Source organism: Pseudonaja textilis, chromosome 15 (genome assembly GCF_049901715.1).
Source record: "Pseudonaja textilis isolate UNSWEBS1 chromosome 15, rPseTex1.2, whole genome shotgun sequence".
Classification (NCBI taxonomy): Eukaryota; Metazoa; Chordata; class Lepidosauria; order Squamata; family Elapidae; genus Pseudonaja; species Pseudonaja textilis.
Genome location: NC_142004.1, coordinates 2,624,819 through 2,641,034, shown reverse-complemented (window position 1 = coordinate 2,641,034; position 16,216 = coordinate 2,624,819). Strand labels below are relative to the sequence as shown.

General features: G+C 47.1%; 2 protein-coding genes across 4 annotated transcripts; one reads left to right on the top strand and one right to left on the bottom strand.

The window, feature by feature from the left end:
• The first annotated feature begins 260 nt into the window (after positions 1 to 260).
• MTFP1 (mitochondrial fission process 1) lies at positions 261 to 5,863 on the top strand. Its single transcript, XM_026722206.2, has 4 exons — positions 261 to 527; positions 3,907 to 4,037; positions 4,551 to 4,783; positions 5,198 to 5,863. Exons 1-4 carry the CDS (start codon positions 461 to 463, stop codon positions 5,268 to 5,270), a joined length of 504 nt encoding a protein of 167 aa, XP_026577991.1. The 5' UTR covers positions 261 to 460; the 3' UTR covers positions 5,271 to 5,863.
• A 622-nt stretch (positions 5,864 to 6,485) lies between these two features.
• LOC113450898 (zona pellucida sperm-binding protein 3-like) lies at positions 6,486 to 13,843 on the bottom strand. 3 transcript variants are annotated; one of them, XM_087913075.1, is made up of 9 exons: positions 13,758 to 13,843; positions 12,692 to 12,802; positions 11,686 to 11,847; positions 11,176 to 11,356; positions 10,135 to 10,237; positions 9,246 to 9,337; positions 8,242 to 8,336; positions 7,241 to 7,321; positions 6,486 to 7,022 (listed from the first exon to the last, which is right to left on the bottom strand). In XM_087913075.1, the coding sequence occupies exons 2-9, from the start codon at positions 12,717 to 12,719 to the stop codon at positions 6,715 to 6,717; spliced, it is 1,050 nt and encodes a 349-aa protein (XP_087769201.1). In that variant the 5' UTR covers positions 12,720 to 12,802; positions 13,758 to 13,843; the 3' UTR covers positions 6,486 to 6,714. The 3 variants fall into 3 exon arrangements, with proteins under 3 accessions (XP_087769201.1, XP_087769200.1, XP_087769202.1); XM_087913074.1 differs by lacking the exon at positions 13,758 to 13,843 and adding an exon at positions 13,626 to 13,748; XM_087913076.1 differs by lacking the exon at positions 13,758 to 13,843 and adding an exon at positions 12,987 to 13,010.
• Positions 13,844 to 16,216: the final 2,373 nt, after the last annotated feature.

Here is a 16,216-nt window from a genome sequence, read left to right as displayed (position 1 = left end):
TACATAGCAAGAAAAACGAACTTTGCCAGCTTACCAAGGGAAGAAAACTAGTGGAACAGAATCATGCAAGAAAGGATGCCAAAGGAGAGACCAAAGGAAATAGGAATGCCCCAAAAATATTAATAATATTTTTAAAAACAATTGAATCGTTGAATTGTCCCGCGGCCAGTTGTGCCGTGGCGAATTGGTCCATTCCGGCGCCGGCCAGCTTGAGCCCAGCTGCCCGAGGGGGCCGAGCAGGAAGCCGTCCTCCAGCAGCGGCGAGAGCGAAGCGGAACCCGGCCCAGCGGCCGCCCCTCCTCCGCCTCTCCCCGCCCTCTCCGCGGCCAGTGGGAAGTGGCTTGGACCGGGCTTTGGGGCCGGTTCCTAGGTGCAACGTGCGCCCAGGGCGCACCGTGGAGAGGCGGCGGGGCGCGTCTTTGCAGCCGCCGCTGGTGGCGGCCGAGCGGCCGAGGGAGGCATGGCTGGGCCGGGCGCCGCGGATCCCCCGCCGGATCTCTACCGGGACACCTGGGTGCGCTACCTGGGTGAGTGTTCCGCGAAGAGGCGCCGCTTTTTCCGCCGCCGCGGGTCCGGAGGGGCTGCCCGGTGGCCGCCGCGCTGCGCCCCGGAGGCAGGAGGAAAAAAACGAGGCGCCTGGGGAGCGAGCAGAAGGGGAGATCCTGTAATCCGAGTGGATCCCGGGCAAGGAAAGGGAGGGGGGAATTTATTGGAGAGCCTTCCGGAGTAAAAGGGAGTTTGGGCGGAAGGGATTTTGTTTTGGCCGAAAGTGAAGGGGCATTTGCTTTCACTTTTGCAAGCCGACCTGCCCAAGATGCGGGCAGAAATCTGTTACCTTCACACGACCTTTTCCCGCCCTCCTAAGCCCCCTTAGAATCAAATCTGCTGGGCAGGTAGTCCTAGCCTTACAACAGTTCGGTTATAGTGACCATTCAAAGTAACGAGGGGACAGGGAAAAGTGACTTTAGGACCTTTGTTCGCACTTAACCTCTGTTGCAACCCGTTCACACTTAACGTCCCTTGCAGCCCGTTGTTCACACTTAACTGCCATTGCAGCCTGTGGTTCACACTTAACAGCCGTTACAGCATCCCTGGGCTCACGCGAGCCGATTTTGGATGCTTGGCCACAAACTTAGATAGATGACGGTTGAGGATGCCCGGGTTTAGGATGTTTGGCCACGGACTCATATTTATGACGGTTGCAAGATCCCAGGTAATCACGCGATTCCCCTTTCTCGACCTTCCGGCAAGCAGAATACACAGGGAGGCCAGATTCATTTAACTGGGTTACTAAATTAACCATGGCACCGATTCACTCAAAAACTGTGGCCCAAAAGGGGGCAAAATTCCTTTAACAAATGTTTCACTTGGTAATTTAAAAAAAAAATGTTGCGGTTGTAAATCGAGGACTAAACCCTTCTCAGAGCACATTTTGAATTGAATTAGTGTTAACCTTGATGGGATTTTGTGGGTCTGTGTGTGAGATTGTGTGTCGCTTGAACCCTTTGGTGGCTTTATATGCCTTGTGGGAACTGCAGACTTCCTTCATTAGGTTTCTTGGCTGGGTTGTGTGAATGTGGCATAGATGGATAGATGGATGGATGGATGGATGGAGATAGATAGATAGATAGATAGATAGATAGATAGATAATGGATAGATAGACAGGCAAAGAGAGGGAGAGAGATAATGGGTGGGTAGATAGATAGATAGATAGATAGATAGATAGATAGATAGATAGATAGATAGATAGATAGATAGATAGATAGATGATACGGATGGATGGATAAATAGATGATACAGATAGACAGACAGACGGATTAGATATAGATTAACAGAGTTGGAAGGGATCTTGTAGGTCATCTAGTCCAACCCCAGCCCCACCCGCCCAAGCAGGAGACCCTACACGACGATATCTGACAAATGGCAGAAATGGGTTGTTTTTAAAAGAAAGCCTCGGAGTTAAAAAAACAGGCCAGATGCAGGAGATCGGAGGGCGTTGGGGTACAATTTAAGGAGGCCCTGAAAGGGTGAGAATTGGGGTTTTTGGAGTGAGAGAAGTCAGCTGGACGTGGAAGTGTGGCTCAAGGTGACTTTCTGGATCCTGAGGAAGGGCTCTGTGCTTGAGGCGGCCAGGAGGAAAAGGCTGTGGTTTGAAGGGCACAGCAGAAGGCAGCAAGGACACATTTCTTTGTGCTGCAACATCACGAAATTTAATCTGGATCGGACAGCTGCTCCTACGGTGAGGTTGCCCCCTTAAGGGCAGGACGGTAGGAGCAGCTGTCCGACCCAAATTAAATTTCTGATTTAATTCAATTAAAATCTGAATTGCTGATGGCTTGAATTGGGATGGAACAAATTAAATTGGATAGGGACGATGGACCAGGCCAGCCTGCCCACGTAAACTGTCTATTAGAATTAATTTTAAAAAAAAATTTGGTATTTTGTGGGGTGACTTGTAATTGAGTCTCTAATTTTTTAATTATTTCCTGCAGATTATTTTGTTGAGTCCACCTTTCCTTATTCCTTTTTGCTGTATACGATATTATGATCCCACAGGTAAATGCCTTCGTAGTGTCCCATAGGTTCTGTGTCGATGTATGTTGTCTATTATTTTCTTTAAAAAATCATGTTAATTCTTCTCTATGTTTCTGAACAAATTCTGTATCTTTTAATATTTAATATTTTTGTATGCTTTGATTGACATTATATTCCAAACTGCCCTGAATCTTTAGAAGTAGGGGAGCGGACAAACCCTTGTCTAAACAAATTATAGGTAAACCAGTGGCCAGAGTTGTCTATAAATGGTTATTCTACAGTCATATATGCTTGATGAATAAATTTTATTTCATGGAAGAAATGTATGGGCTCGCAAAAGAGGTGACATTGACTTGATGGTCCATAATCCATCAATCAATGAGCATCATTCTCCATTTTTGGGGTATTTTAAGAAGAGGCTGTAGTAGTCCTTGACTTACAACTACAACCAAGTCCAAAATTTCTGTTGTTAAGTGGGTTTTGCCCCCTTTTATGACTTACAACCTCCGTGGGGAAAGTCAGGTGCTCAATCATCATTTGTTTAATCGTGGTTTGTTCACAAAGCTCCAATTGGGGCTCGTGTTGCGTTTTGAATAGTGAAAGGAGCTGCTTTTACACCCTCTGCTAAGCCAAGAAGCAAGGTACAGTGCAGCAGGAGGAAGACACAGGGTCACGATGGCTGAGCCTGTCCTACCTTGCAGGGCTGTGAAGCAGATTAAAATGGGGATGAGGAAATGAAAGAGCTGTGTTGTGGCCCGCCGGCGGCTGGTGGAGCTGGCAGCAGAGTCAGACAGCATTGAGGAGGTTGGGAGGAACCTGGGCCAGTCCTGGAGGCTGAGGAAGGCTTGGACAAGGGCTCTGCATCAGAGGCAGAGATGGGGCCAGGGCACGCTGGCAGTCATCAGCTGCCTTTAGGCTGGGACAGCAGTGAGGCAGGGGGAAATTTTGTCAAAAGGAAGGCACAATTAAGAACTCAGGGTCGACGTGGGAGTAAGGCCACAGGTGGACAGTGAATGCCCCCCCTCATGGGGATTAAAAGAGAAGCAAAAGGGGAGGGGGCTTTTGTAGGAAACAACTCGTTCAGTCGTTCGTTCGTTCCAGCCTCGTGAAGGTTTGTCCGTTATAACCCAGCCCTTCCTTGTCAACACTGAGTGTGGAGTTTTACTGGGCAGCGTTCCAGGATTGATAAAGGTCTGAGCTCATCAGTATACCTTCACAAGACGGTTTGCCAAGCCGTTGGCTGACTGTGAATGACATAAATTCACATTAATGTAATAAAAGAGGATTTTGCTGGGACTCAGGGTTGGCTTAGTGTTTTTGGGGCAGGTCTAGGACAGAAGAAGTTGAATGTGGTTTGTTGTTTGTTGCAGGCTACGCTAATGAAGTGGGAGAATCTTTTAGGGCTTTGGTGCCCGTCTCCGTGGTCTGGGCCAGTTATGGCGTGGCCACGACCTACGTGACAGCGGATGCGGTCGACAAGGGTAAAAAAGCCATGGCAGCTGTAAGTATGAAGGCTGGAGGGTCACATCCTTGGGACAGGTTTCCTCGTGCAGGAAAATCGTGTTTTTTCCAACCTCGGAGAGGTTTTAAGATCCGTGGACTTCAACTCCCAGAATTCCCCAGCCGCAGAGGTGGTATTCAGCCGGTTCTGAACGGTTGTGGAAATTTTGAGTAGTTTGGAGAACCGGCCAATCCCGCCTCTGACTGGCCCCACCAAGCCCATTTCTTCTCTGCCTCCCATCGAGTCCCAACTGATTGGCTGGGTCTTCTTTGGTTGCCCTGCCCAGGAGAACGGAGCTGGAAAGCAGGTTAGTGGGGTGGAGGGAATGAGGATTTTGCAGTATCCTTCCCCTGCCACGCCCACCAAGCCACGCCCACAGAACCAGTAGTAAAAACAATGTGAATCCCACCACTGCCCAGCTGGCATGTGAGAGACCACCGCGGAAAGAGGCTACAGTGATTTGTTCAATACGGAGAAATAAGGAATAACTCTCTAAATCTTCCTTTTGACCAGGCAAACCCTCAGGAAGGAGGGAGGGCCATGCAGGCGGCCGTGGCCATGGTGGACACGTTCATCTGGCAAGGCTTAGCCTCGGTGGCCATCCCCGGATTCACCATCAACCGCATCTGCGCAGGGTCCCTCTACCTCATGGGCAGCTTGACCCGCTGGCCACTCCCGGTTAGGAAATGGACGACGACGGCCGTTGGGCTTACGGCCATCCCTTTCATCATTAAGCCTATTGACAGGTATGGGCTGGGCCAGCCTCTTGGGTTAGGGGGGAGCAGAGCGGTTCTGACGCGGCTCCCCAAACACGACAAACCCTCGGAAGTGAACTCAAAAAATTCCTTTATTTAGCCCCAGCAAAAAGTTTCTCACTGTAGGCTAACAAGTCTGTCTGGCAGGGGAAATGAATAGTTGATGAATTACTCCTCCCTCTCTCCCTCTCTCTCTTTCTCTCTCCCTTTCTCTCTCTCTCTCTCACACACACACATATCACTCTTTATTCCTTTTTTCCCTCTCCCTATCTTTCTCGCCACTTTTTTCTCCTTTTTCTTTTTCTTTCTTCTTTCTTTCTCTTTCTCTTTCTTTCTTCTTTTATTTCTCTTTTTCTTTCTCTCTCTCTCTCTCTCCCTCCCTCCCTCCACTTGGCTGTTATACAGGTCCGTGGATTTCTTAATGGATTCCAGCCTTCGCAAACTTTACAAAAGCAACAAGAAGCCGCCTGCACTTTGAGATGCCGAGTCCGGTGTTTTTATATATATAGATATAGATATAATATACATATCACTACCTCTCACTCCAGGGTCTAGGATCTATTTTGAAATTGGTTCAATGTGGATCAGGGTAGCAGATCTGTTCGATTGGGTTTTGGGGAAGAGGAGAGTCAAGAAAGGGATGAGATTTTCCTTGAAAGTGTGTTCAGGTACTGGAGATCAAAATGAAGAGCTGGACTGGGTTGATTTTAGCTCGATCTTTAGATCTTGTTTCAAGAAATGGATCTTATTTAATCAAACAGCTTATTATTATTATTGTAAGTCTTTACTTTTTTTTTTTAATGTAAGACACCCAAATTTAGCTGGAGCTGGGTGACCTTTAAATTCTATTAAATAAGTATATAGTAGCAAGGATGAGCAAGAAAGAAGCACACTGTTTTCTCCTACACTGTGAAATCCACTGAGGAATTGTACTAGATATTTACCCAATGATTTAATTGCACTGAAATCTGCAACAGTTGGGAGTTGATTCCGTCCCACTGGTTTCTCACCAACCTCACTGTAGTTTTTCCTCTTTTAGCCGTCTTAAAAAATAAAGGGAAAACAAACCGACGTTGGCTCTTGGCTGAATTACATCCTAGCACCATAGCGCAGAATTGCAGATTTCTGTCATGCGCAAGTCGTCCTTGACTTAACAACCAATATTTCTGCTGCTATTTGGGGAGTTTTGCGCCCATTTTACCACATGTTGTTTTTTTGTAACCCTTGTCCAAGAATTGTTCCAGTAACCCGGTTGCTAAGCGAAACTGGCTTCCTCGTCAATTTTGCTCTTGCCAAAAGAGATCATGTGAACTTGGCACAGCGACAGTCGTAAGTATGAACCGTTTGCCAAGCGTCTTGAGTTTGGATCACGTGATTCTGGAGATGTTACAACAGTGGTTGTGTGAACAAACCACTGTCATAAATCACATTTTCCAGTGCCTCTGCAACTTCGTACAATCACTGAATGGACTGTTGTAAGTTGGTTATTACACCAAACAGTTGTAAGTTCTGTATAATAGAGAAAAGGAAAGGCTCACCCTCCCACCCCCCTTCCCCAAGTTAAAATGTCTTTTCCATCCACATTATAATAAGCCCCTCCAGCCATTCCCCCCCCAAAAAATATTAAGGGAAAACATGTCAACCCGGCTAGCGCGGAGCCTTCCCTGGAAGAACCGAGCCGACAAAACCCTGCTTTACAGATTGCAGTATATTGATTTATATCGCAGTAGATGAAATAAACTACAGTTCACCTGAGATGTTCAGCACAAACAAACAAACAAACAAACAGGGTGTGTGTGTGTGTGTGTGTGTGTGTGTTTAATCTGCTAGATTGTGGTTGAATGTGTTGCATGGAGAAGTGACGCAGGAGCCATTAAGACTCCGGGGAATGTATGAACTAGCGTGATTTTGGCTGGTGCTTTTTAATTCTCGCCTCCACCGTTTGGTTTTTCTTTCTGCGGGGTCTCGCTGTTGTGCTCGCAGGAATCCATGTTGGATTCCTTCTCCATCTCTTCGGGCTCTAGGCAAGCGCCCACCATCGTCTGTAGTTCTGTGTGGAAAGGCTGCTCCTTGCGGGCCCTCAGCCACCTGGGCCTGGCCACCACGCCATAATAGCGCAGCACGGCCAGGACCAAAGCTATGAGAACCCCGACAAAGAAAGCCGCCAAGATGCAGCTGCAGACAAAGGCCACGCTCACCAGTAGCATCCTCTTCACGGTCTGGCACTTCCCTGCGGAAGAGAAGAAGGGAGAGGTTCGTTGACGGGCTTCTTGGGTCATCCTTCTCCAGCTGGGACCTCGCCTGGGGCGTGGACTGCGATTCCCAGAATCCTTACCGGAATTAGGGTAAGGGATTCCGGGAGTTTGAAGACCGCCCATCTGGACAAGGGTCAAAACTCCACCCTGCCCTGTAAGTGGCTAATAAGCAAGGATCCGGAAAAATGCCAACCTTCCAGCCACGAGACATCTTGCTTGTGGACTTTGAGTGGGCCAAGGAGTTCTCTGCGTGATATCCCTTCACCTAGAAAGCCTGAATGGGAGAAAGCACCCCACGCTTAGTGGCGGAAAGGGGAAAACCAAGGAAATCACAGCAGCAAATATTTGCCCGAATTTCTGTAGGAACTCAAGGTGCGTCTGAGCTCCAAGGGGAAGCAATTTGGAGTCTTCAGAAGGTTCTGAAGCCACTCTAGGCTGAGCTGTGGAGCCCGCTCTATGGCTTAACCACCTTTGGCCATCCAGGTGGTCGTTTTTATTTTTCCTTCAGTTCAATTGTGTCCGATTCCTGGAGATGTCTCCCTGCTGTTTTCTTGGCAAGGTTTTTCAGAAGCAGCTGGCCATTTCCTCCTTCTTAGATTATGTTTTTCAACCGTGAGCACTTTTAAGATGCGTGGACTTCAACTTCCAGAATTCCCTGGCCTAGGGGGATTCTGGGAGTTGAAGTCCACACGTCTTAAAGCGCTCAAGTTTGAGAAACATCGTTTTCTAGGGCTGAAAGGAAGTGACTGGCCCCGAATCACCTAGCTGACTTTATGCTCAAGGCAGGACTAGAACTCACAGTCTCCCAGTATCTAGCCGGATACCTTTAAGCATTATACCAAACTGGCTCTTAACTAGATCCAAATATAAGGACTTCTTCCACACCAAAAGTGATAGAAGAGGAGGAGGAGGGAAGAGGAGGAGGAGGAAGAAGAAAGAAGGGAGAAGGGGAAAAGAAGGGAGGAAGGAGAAAAAAGCAGAAGAAAGGAGGAAGGGAGAAGGAGAAGAGGAGGAGGAGGAGAGGAGGGAGAAGAGGAGGAGGAGGAGGAGAAGTAAAGCATGGTTTATAAATGATAGGCATGACGTTCACACAACACACAAAATTCACAACATGGAAATCACAGTGGGTGATTTTTTCACCTTGGGTGGAACTTGTTGCCATTCGGCTTAAAAAGAATAAAATACAGCAGGTACCTTTGAGATTCCCACGAGGAGCGGGTTCCTGGTGGCAGTAGCTGTCACAACAGCTGCAGACTGATGACTTGGAGAGTTCGTCCAGATTCTTCCACCTTTTGAAAATAATCCAAAAGCAACTCTTACTATTTCTAAGGCCGTCGTCCTTAGACAGAACGTCCTTAGGAAACGTTCATCCTCTGAATCATAACGCAATCCCAACCTTTGGGGCCTTCCTGAAGGGGATGACTTTCCGGGAAGTCTTTGTATCAGAGGTAGAATTCAAAAATTTTAAAAATTTTTTGAATCCCACCACTGCCTTGTATGTACAGGTAAGCCCTCGAACTTACGACCAACACCGATTCCACAGTTTCTAGTTGTTGAATGAGTCCCCCCCCCCACCCTGTTTTACAATCTTGTTTGCTGCAGTGGTTAAGTGAAGCCTTGCAGGTATTAAATTAGTTGCACCTATCCTTCCACCCCACTCCCACCATCAGAATTGATGAAGCTTCTTGGATGAGAAGTGAAATTATTTCTTCTTCCTTCTTCTTCTTTCTTCCTTCTTCTTCCTTGTTCTTCCTCCTTCTTCTTTCTTCTTCTTCTTTCTTCCTTCTTCTCCTTCTTCTCCTTCCTCCCCCCCCTCCTCCTCCCCCTCCTCCTCCTCCAGATAAAAAAGTGGCTTTTTGAAGTGAGAGAGAGGAAAAAAGCACTTCTGAGACAGCTATGACCTGGATGATTGAGAATCTCCGTGGACTCATTTTGAAAGCTAAACTTGATCGCTACTCAGAGGAGAAACTCCAGACCATTTCTGGGCTGTTGGCCAGACCGGGGGTGGGAGGTGGGGGGAAACAGACATCTTGGAAAGAAAAGAAAAAAACAATGGCAAGGAACTTCCATGTTATCGCTACGAAAACTTCATCCACGGGGCTGCCACGTTCTCCGGTGCCCGGTTGATAAGAGTCGTTCCCTTTTCCTGGTTGGGTCAGAAATGGAAGGTCAAGAGATGCTCAGGGTTGAGAGCTCACCTGGAGGTGGTGCTGTCAAAGATGCACATCTTTTTCCCAGGGGTCGTAGGAAGCTTCTGGCTCCAAGCTGTGAGAAGGCAATGAAGATAGATCTGGAAGCAAAGAGAAGAGAATTGGCCCTCAGCTCTAAAGTGAAAGAGAAACTAACTTGCTTACTTGCTAAACTAAAGTGAAACTGATGCCTGTTTCTGAGCTCCAGAGTTGCTGTTCTGTTCTGAACCAGTAACATGTCTGCTTCTGTTTGAGTTGGCTCCATGTTGGAGAAATCTACAACCGGTATTGTAAAATTTACTTTGCATGTTTATAAAGAAGTTAAATGAAGCCTCGGCTTTGGAATATATAGAGTAGAATAACAAAAGAGTTGGAAGGTACCATGGAGGTCATCTAGTCCAAGCCCCTGCCTAAGCAGGACACCCTATATCCGTGATGGCGAACCTGTGGCACGCAGAGCCATTAGTGACAGCACACAAGCCGCGGGCATATTTACCTCACTGTGCATGTGTGCGTCTCACAGTTGATTTTTCGGCTGATCTGAGGTGTTTTGAGGCCTCCCAGAGGCTTGAAAAACACCTTTGCAGGCTAAATAATAGGCCCGTTCCGGAAGTGACGAAATTATTCGGCCTGCAAAACGCTTCTTTCAAGCCTCTGGGAGGCCAAAAAACACCTCAAACCCTCAAACCGACCCAAAATCAGCAGTGAGGTGCAGTGTACAATGGGGGCAGGTGCGGGCAAGGAGGGTACAGTTCAGCTTGCAATGCAGCCACCCAGCCAGTGTGTTTGTGTAGGATTCTTGTTGGAGAAGAATTTGCGTTTCCCTGGTCACACCAGTTTGCCTCGCTTTCCCCAAGTTCCGCCTGAGGACTGGCGTACATGTCCCACCCGTTCCTACCTCTTCCGAGTCATCCGTCAACAGGAAAGCGGGCAGCTTGAACACGATGGAGGAGTCTGTTTTGCGAAACCAGGTTATTTCGGGAACCCCGGCATGCAGGCACCTGCCAAGGGCAGAAAGCAGGTGACAAACCTTTTTTTATTTTTAAAATAGCCAAGGCCAGGGGAGGGGATCTGCGCTTCCCAGGTGAACCCACCGCTCCACCTGTGCCTCGGTGGCCCAGGGCTTAAGAGTGCGCAGTCCTGCAGGCTTTCTTCTGCTGCCTGCCGGCAGTTTGGCAGTTCAAATCTCACCAGGCTCAAGATTGATTCAGCCTTTCCTCCTTCCGAGGTGGATAAAATGAGGAAACCCAGATTGTGGGGGGCAAGAGGTTGATTCTGTAACCCATATGCAGAGGGCGGGGAAGCACTGGGAAGCGGTATATAAGTCTAAGGGCTATTGCTATTGCCCTTCCTTTCTTCCTTCCTTCCTTCCTTCCTTCCTCCCTCCCTCCCTCCCTTCCCTCCTTCCTTCCTTCCTTCCTTCCTTCCTTCCTTCCTTCCTTCCTTCCTTCCTTCCTTCCTCCTCCCTCCCTCTCCCCTCCCTCCCTCCCTCCATTCTCAGTGGTTAGAATGCAATATGGCAGGCTGATTCTGCCAACTGCCAGCAGTTCAATCCCGACTGGCTCAAGGTCGACTCAGCCTTTTATCCTTCCATAAAATGGGGACCCAGATTGTTGGGGGTGGTGGTGTCAAGAGCCTGGCTCTGTAAAACCACTTAGAGAGGGCTGCGAAGCATTGTGAAGCAGTCTATAAATCTAAGGGCTAGTGCTATCTTCCCACCCAACCATAGTCAACAGCAGGGGATGATGGGAGCTGGAAGAGAGCCCCTCTAACAAGACCCCAGCCCAAGGGGAGGCTGCAATCCTGACGTCGTCTTCAGCACCTTGCAGAGAAATTCTCTTGGCTCCGCTTCCATTTCACCCAGAGCTGCCTTGCGGGAGGATCTCTTTGGAGGGGAAAGACCTCCACCAGCCCAGCCCCATAACCCACAGCCCCTCACCCGTGGTTATTCACGATGATGTCAATCCTCCTGGCATGGCTGTGGTGTGGAGCATCGGCTCCATAGCAGTCCTCAATAAAGAGTTTGGGGAAGATGCCTGGGCTGGCTCGGATGCTCGCTTCTACGTGGAGCACAGAGCCTTCCGTATGGACCTCAGGGGCAGCTTCAGCGCTGAAGTTTTCTGGAAGGAGAGACAAAACCCGCCACACCTTCAACGCCACAAACCGGCAAGCAATATCCGGACAACACGCTTAACGTCGCCCCTCGACCAGGATCTGGGGTGAAGCGATTCATAGAGATGGCGCCAAAGCAATGGGCAAAAAAAATTATAGGGCAGATGGTTCCTCTGAAGAGGGAGAAAATTCCCCTCGCATTCCACCCCCGTTTAGTCACAACTGGATATGGGTCTTTCTTGGGCGAAAAGCGAAACTTGTTCTTCTAAGAAATAAACACCCCAAATCGCCTCTTGAAAATGCACCTTGGATCTCTGAAAAGATCAGCCTTACTTACCATTCAGGATTCTCAAGGAGAAAGTCAGGTTGGCGTTGGATTCAATAGTTTGCAAGAATCGGCTTTCCATTGGTTTCCTAGTGGGACTTGGGGGAATCGGCAAGTCGTTTGCCGTAGGTTTCATGGCACGGGGGGAGTCACGCCACATCAGTTCCCTTGCAGCTGGGATGGAAATGGAAAAGGAGGAAGCAAAAGAGAGAGAGAGAGAGAGAGAGAGAGAGAGAGGTTAACTGGACCAGATGTTTACGGCCATTTTCCAAGCTGGGTGTCAGGTGAGGCTCTGTTCAAAATCCAAGAAAGAAAACCTTCGACTCCGTTTATAGAGGAAAGGACTTTTACTGAATTTGAAGTAGCATCAGAAGAAATACAAGATCTGAGGCAACAGACGTGAAAATCACATAAAAGTTACCCCATGTTCCCACCCACAATAGCTCAAACTGGGCACCCAATCTGAGGTGTGTATGTCAAGGACCTCAGAGGGAAGGAAGGAATGGAGGGAGGGGAAGGAGGGATGGAAGGAAGGGAGGAAGGAAGGGGAAGGCGAGAGGGAGGGAAGGGAGGGAGAGAAGGAAGGAAGGAGAGGGAAGGAAGGAAGGGAGGAGAGGAAGGAGAGGGAAGGAAGGGAGGGAGGGGAGGGAGGGAGAGAGGGAGGGAGGGGAGGGAGAGAAGGAAGGGAGGGAGGGAGGGAGGGAGAAATTTCCTGACAGTGAGAACAATTAACCAGTGGAACAGCTTGCCACCAGAAGTTGTGGCTGCTCCATCACAGGAGGTTTTTAAAGAAGAGACTGGACAGCCACTTGTCTGAAATGGTAGACGGTCTCCTGCTTGAGCAGGGTGTTGGACTAGAAGACCTCAGAGGTCCCTTCCAGCTCTCTGCCAATCGATTGGTTGACGCTGCACTGAGTGGTCTCCCATCCCTTCCCTGAGATGCAAGGCATCTCTTCCCCGAGTTGAAATCTCCACGCAACATTCACGCTCTTTTGCGCCTGCAAAACAGGCTGCTTACCATGATAGACTTTTTGGAAGAAGTTCATTTCCTCCGTGGTCGCCGGAAGAGAATTGGGAGCCGTAACTGGGGAGGAAAAGCCGCCATTTCCTTGGGCCAAAAGCTGAGTTGCTGAAAAGACAGAAGGAACAAAATGGCTGATCCGGAATCTGTTGGCTTCGCTCCCTCAGCCTGCTTCTCATGTCACACACACCTACTCACCAACATTATTTGAAAAGCTTCTTTACAAACCCATCCCTCGTGGTTTGTAAAGGGCAATTTGAATTAGAATGAGAAAAGCAGAGTTAAAAGGGACCTTAGAGGTCTTCTACTCCAACCCAAAAAAGAAATTTCTTTCTTGAGGTGGGGTTTTTCACATCAAACGAAGCCAAGAGCGACCGGCAAACACACTTCTCTCAGCTCAACACTATGGCTGTAAATCAGGATTAGTAGCAAGTTCAACAAGGTGAACTGAAGGAGGTGTAGAGAGGCCAAGTCTTTAAATAATCCAAAAAACAACAACAACCAAGGAACTGGTTTAACTAAAGATGCTGCAGATAAACCTCTATTTTATTTTATTTTTCTTATATGTATCCATGTACTCATAACTATGTTTTTACTTTTACCTATTATCTTGTAAGCAATTGACAAACCAAATAAATAAAATAAATTTTAAAAAAAGTGAACTGGCCTCTTAGGATGCTCCCTAAGCATTCAAGTGGAACAATGTGAGGCCCAAAGGTATTAATATATTAAAGACAAAAAAAACCCTTGTTTATAGAGGAAAAGAAACCAAGGTCCAATATATATATATATATATTCATTCCACAAAATGGCAAAGAACTTGGAGACAACAAAGACTGCAGACCAAGAGGCAGCTCCTAAATAAATTCAGAACTTGAGAAGGGGAAAAAATAAATCTCCTTTTTTGTTTGCAACCCTGTTTTGGACTCACCCAGGAAAAGAACACCCCAAACTCTTCTACAAAGCACCATCCTGCCTCTGGAGGAGATTCTCCCATCCAAACGCAGCTGTCCCCAGACCTCCTTAAATGGCCATTGATTGCCTGGGACAAAACCGGGCTCACCTGATGGTGCTTCTTCCAGTGCTGATTGGTCAATCCCTCTTAACAGAAGAACAGAGTTGGAAGGGGCCCTGGAGGTCTTCTAGTCCAACCCCCTGCTCAGGCAGGAAACCCTACACAACACTTCAGACAAACGGTTGTTAGGTCTCTTTTTTTAAAAAAAACAAACAACCCTCCAGCATTGGAGCATTTACAACTTCGGGAGGCAATTTGTTCCACTGATGAATTGTTCTAACTGTCAGGAAATTCCTCCTTAGTTCTACGTTGCTTCTCTCCTCGGTTAGTTTCCACCCGTTGCTTCTTGTCCTGCCTTCAGGTGCTTTGTAAAAGATAGATTGACTACCTCTCCTTTAGGGCAGCCCCTGAGATATTGGAACTCTGCTATCATTTGTCTGCAATGGTATACTGTCTCCTGCTTGGGCAGCGGGTTGGAATAGAAGACCTCTAAGATACCTTCCAATTCTTCTCTCCTCTCCTCCCTCCTCTCTCCTCTCCCTTCTCTCTTCTCTTCTATGTCACCACTAGTCCTTCTTTTCACTAGACATATCCAATTCCAGCAACCGTTCTTCGTATGTTTTGTTCTCCATGCCTTTAATCATCTTAGTTCCTCTTCTCTGTGCTCTTTCCAAAGTCTCAGCGTCTTTTTTTTTTTGTAATGTGACCAAAACTGGATGCAGTGTTCCAATGGTGGCCTTAACTAAGGTGCTATAAAGTGGTATTAATATTCTATATTGATACCTATCCCTGAACCGCAATCCAAGCCAGCTCTCTCTCTCCTTTTCTAGTGGCTCAGGTCGATGGGAGCTGGAGACCAAATGAGGTCCAGGGGGCCTCTTTTCCTTAAACAGCAAGGGTGCAACTATACAACGGATCTGCTACGGTGTGTGTACATTTTGCTTTTTTACACTGGAGCAAGACAAAGTGACTCTGCTCCTTCCCAAAATGTTGGACTTCATATCCCATGGTTCTCAGCCAACATGGCCAATGTGAAGAAAGGGTGGGAATCGTAATCCATGTTATCAGAAGAGAACCAGGTCTCCAGCTCTGATCGGTTATCTCTCACAGTGGCTGGTTTAATGGTGGTTAACTTTTTTTTTTCTACCAAAAAGGCTTTTTTTTTTCCTGTTAATTAAAAATGATATGCCATGTATCCCTTTGGCATAAATGTCTTGATATTTTACATTTTAAAAAATTGGAAATGTTCATACATATATAGTTTGATCCATAAATATCTTGATGGTACTTTTTGTATTCACTTTTGTGTTTATAGTTTTCATGTTTTCATCAGTTCGGTTTTTTTGTATGGGTTTTTTAAAGAAATGTAATGAAATAAAAAATTTAAAAGGTGAGTTTGTTGAATGCCAGAATTGGCTGTTTTTGCATAATGCACTAAGCTGTGATTTACAAGCCACGCGGGTTGGGCTCACCAACATGTTACCGGCACACTGTCACCTTCATACAACACACCAAAGCACACATTAAATAACCAAATGATTTGTGTTACATGCACACCCAGTAGCTGGATTTCCATGTCTTGTTTGGGATGCAAAACCAATTCACAAAATCCAATAAACCAATGTGGGCCTGTAAACAGACCTCGGGTTGTGTTTTGGTTTCATTTGTCAACAAAACTCAGAACATTGTGTGCACTGGATAAAGCATTATGGTTTTATAGCTCAGTCACCTGCAGGTGTGGTTTAGCATTGGTTTTGGGGGTAGGAAGCTGACCAGGTAGAGCAATGTTTGTCTACCTTAGTAACTTAAATCCCAAAGGTGCTTTTTCAAGAGGCAACTGGACTTTTTTTATTTTTTATTTTGAAGATGTTTTGCTTCTCATCCAAGAAGCTGGAAGAGAACAACCAGTGGGACAGCTTGCCTCTTGCAATTGTGGGTGCTGCATCATTTTCAAGAAGAAACTGGACAACCATTTGACCAGGATTATATGGTCTTCTACTTGAGCTCCAAGCCGCCTTCCAGCCCTTTGATTCTACGTTCTAAAACTGACTCAAAGGCTTCAAAAAACGACAGCACACCAAGCCATGTTACGATGCTGATTTAAAGGGAAAATGGGTTTCTGCTTAAGCTGCTATGGGGTGGAGGACCCCAATCTACATCTAAAGACCAGTGGTGGGATTCATTATTATTATTTTTTACGATCGGTTCCGTGGGTATGGCTTGATGGGCATGGCAGGGGAAGGATACTGTAAAATCTCCAGTCGGAGGTGAGATCTGCTGGTTCTCCAAACTACTCAAAATTTCCACTACCAGTTCTCCAGAACTGGTCAGAACCTGCTGAATACCACCTCTGCTAAAGACCCCTGAAAAGGCTCAAGTGTGAAAAAGGGCATTTAGAAGAGAAGAGTTGGAAGGGACCTTGGAGGTCTTCTAGTCCAACCCCCTGCCTAGGCAGGAAACCCTACACCACTTCAGACAAATAGTTAGCCAACATCTTTTTAAAAACT

Coding starts and splice junctions, on each gene's coding strand:
- LOC113450898 (XM_087913074.1), bottom strand. CDS start 13,665: ATGGTGCTTTGTAGAAGAGTTTGGGGTGTTCTTTTCCTGG. Junction 12,803..13,625: donor TTGGGGTGTTCTTTTCCTGG/GTGAGTCCAAAA, acceptor CTGTCTTTTCAG/CAACTCAGCTTTTGGCCCAA. Junction 8,337..9,245: donor TTTGACAGCACCACCTCCAG/GTGAGCTCTCAA, acceptor TATTTTCAAAAG/GTGGAAGAATCTGGACGAAC.
- MTFP1 (XM_026722206.2), top strand. CDS start 461: ATGGCTGGGCCGGGCGCCGCGGATCCCCCGCCGGATCTCTACCGGGAC. Junction 528..3,906: donor CACCTGGGTGCGCTACCTGG/GTGAGTGTTCCG, acceptor TGTTTGTTGCAG/GCTACGCTAATGAAGTGGGA. Junction 4,784..5,197: donor ATCATTAAGCCTATTGACAG/GTATGGGCTGGG, acceptor GCTGTTATACAG/GTCCGTGGATTTCTTAATGG.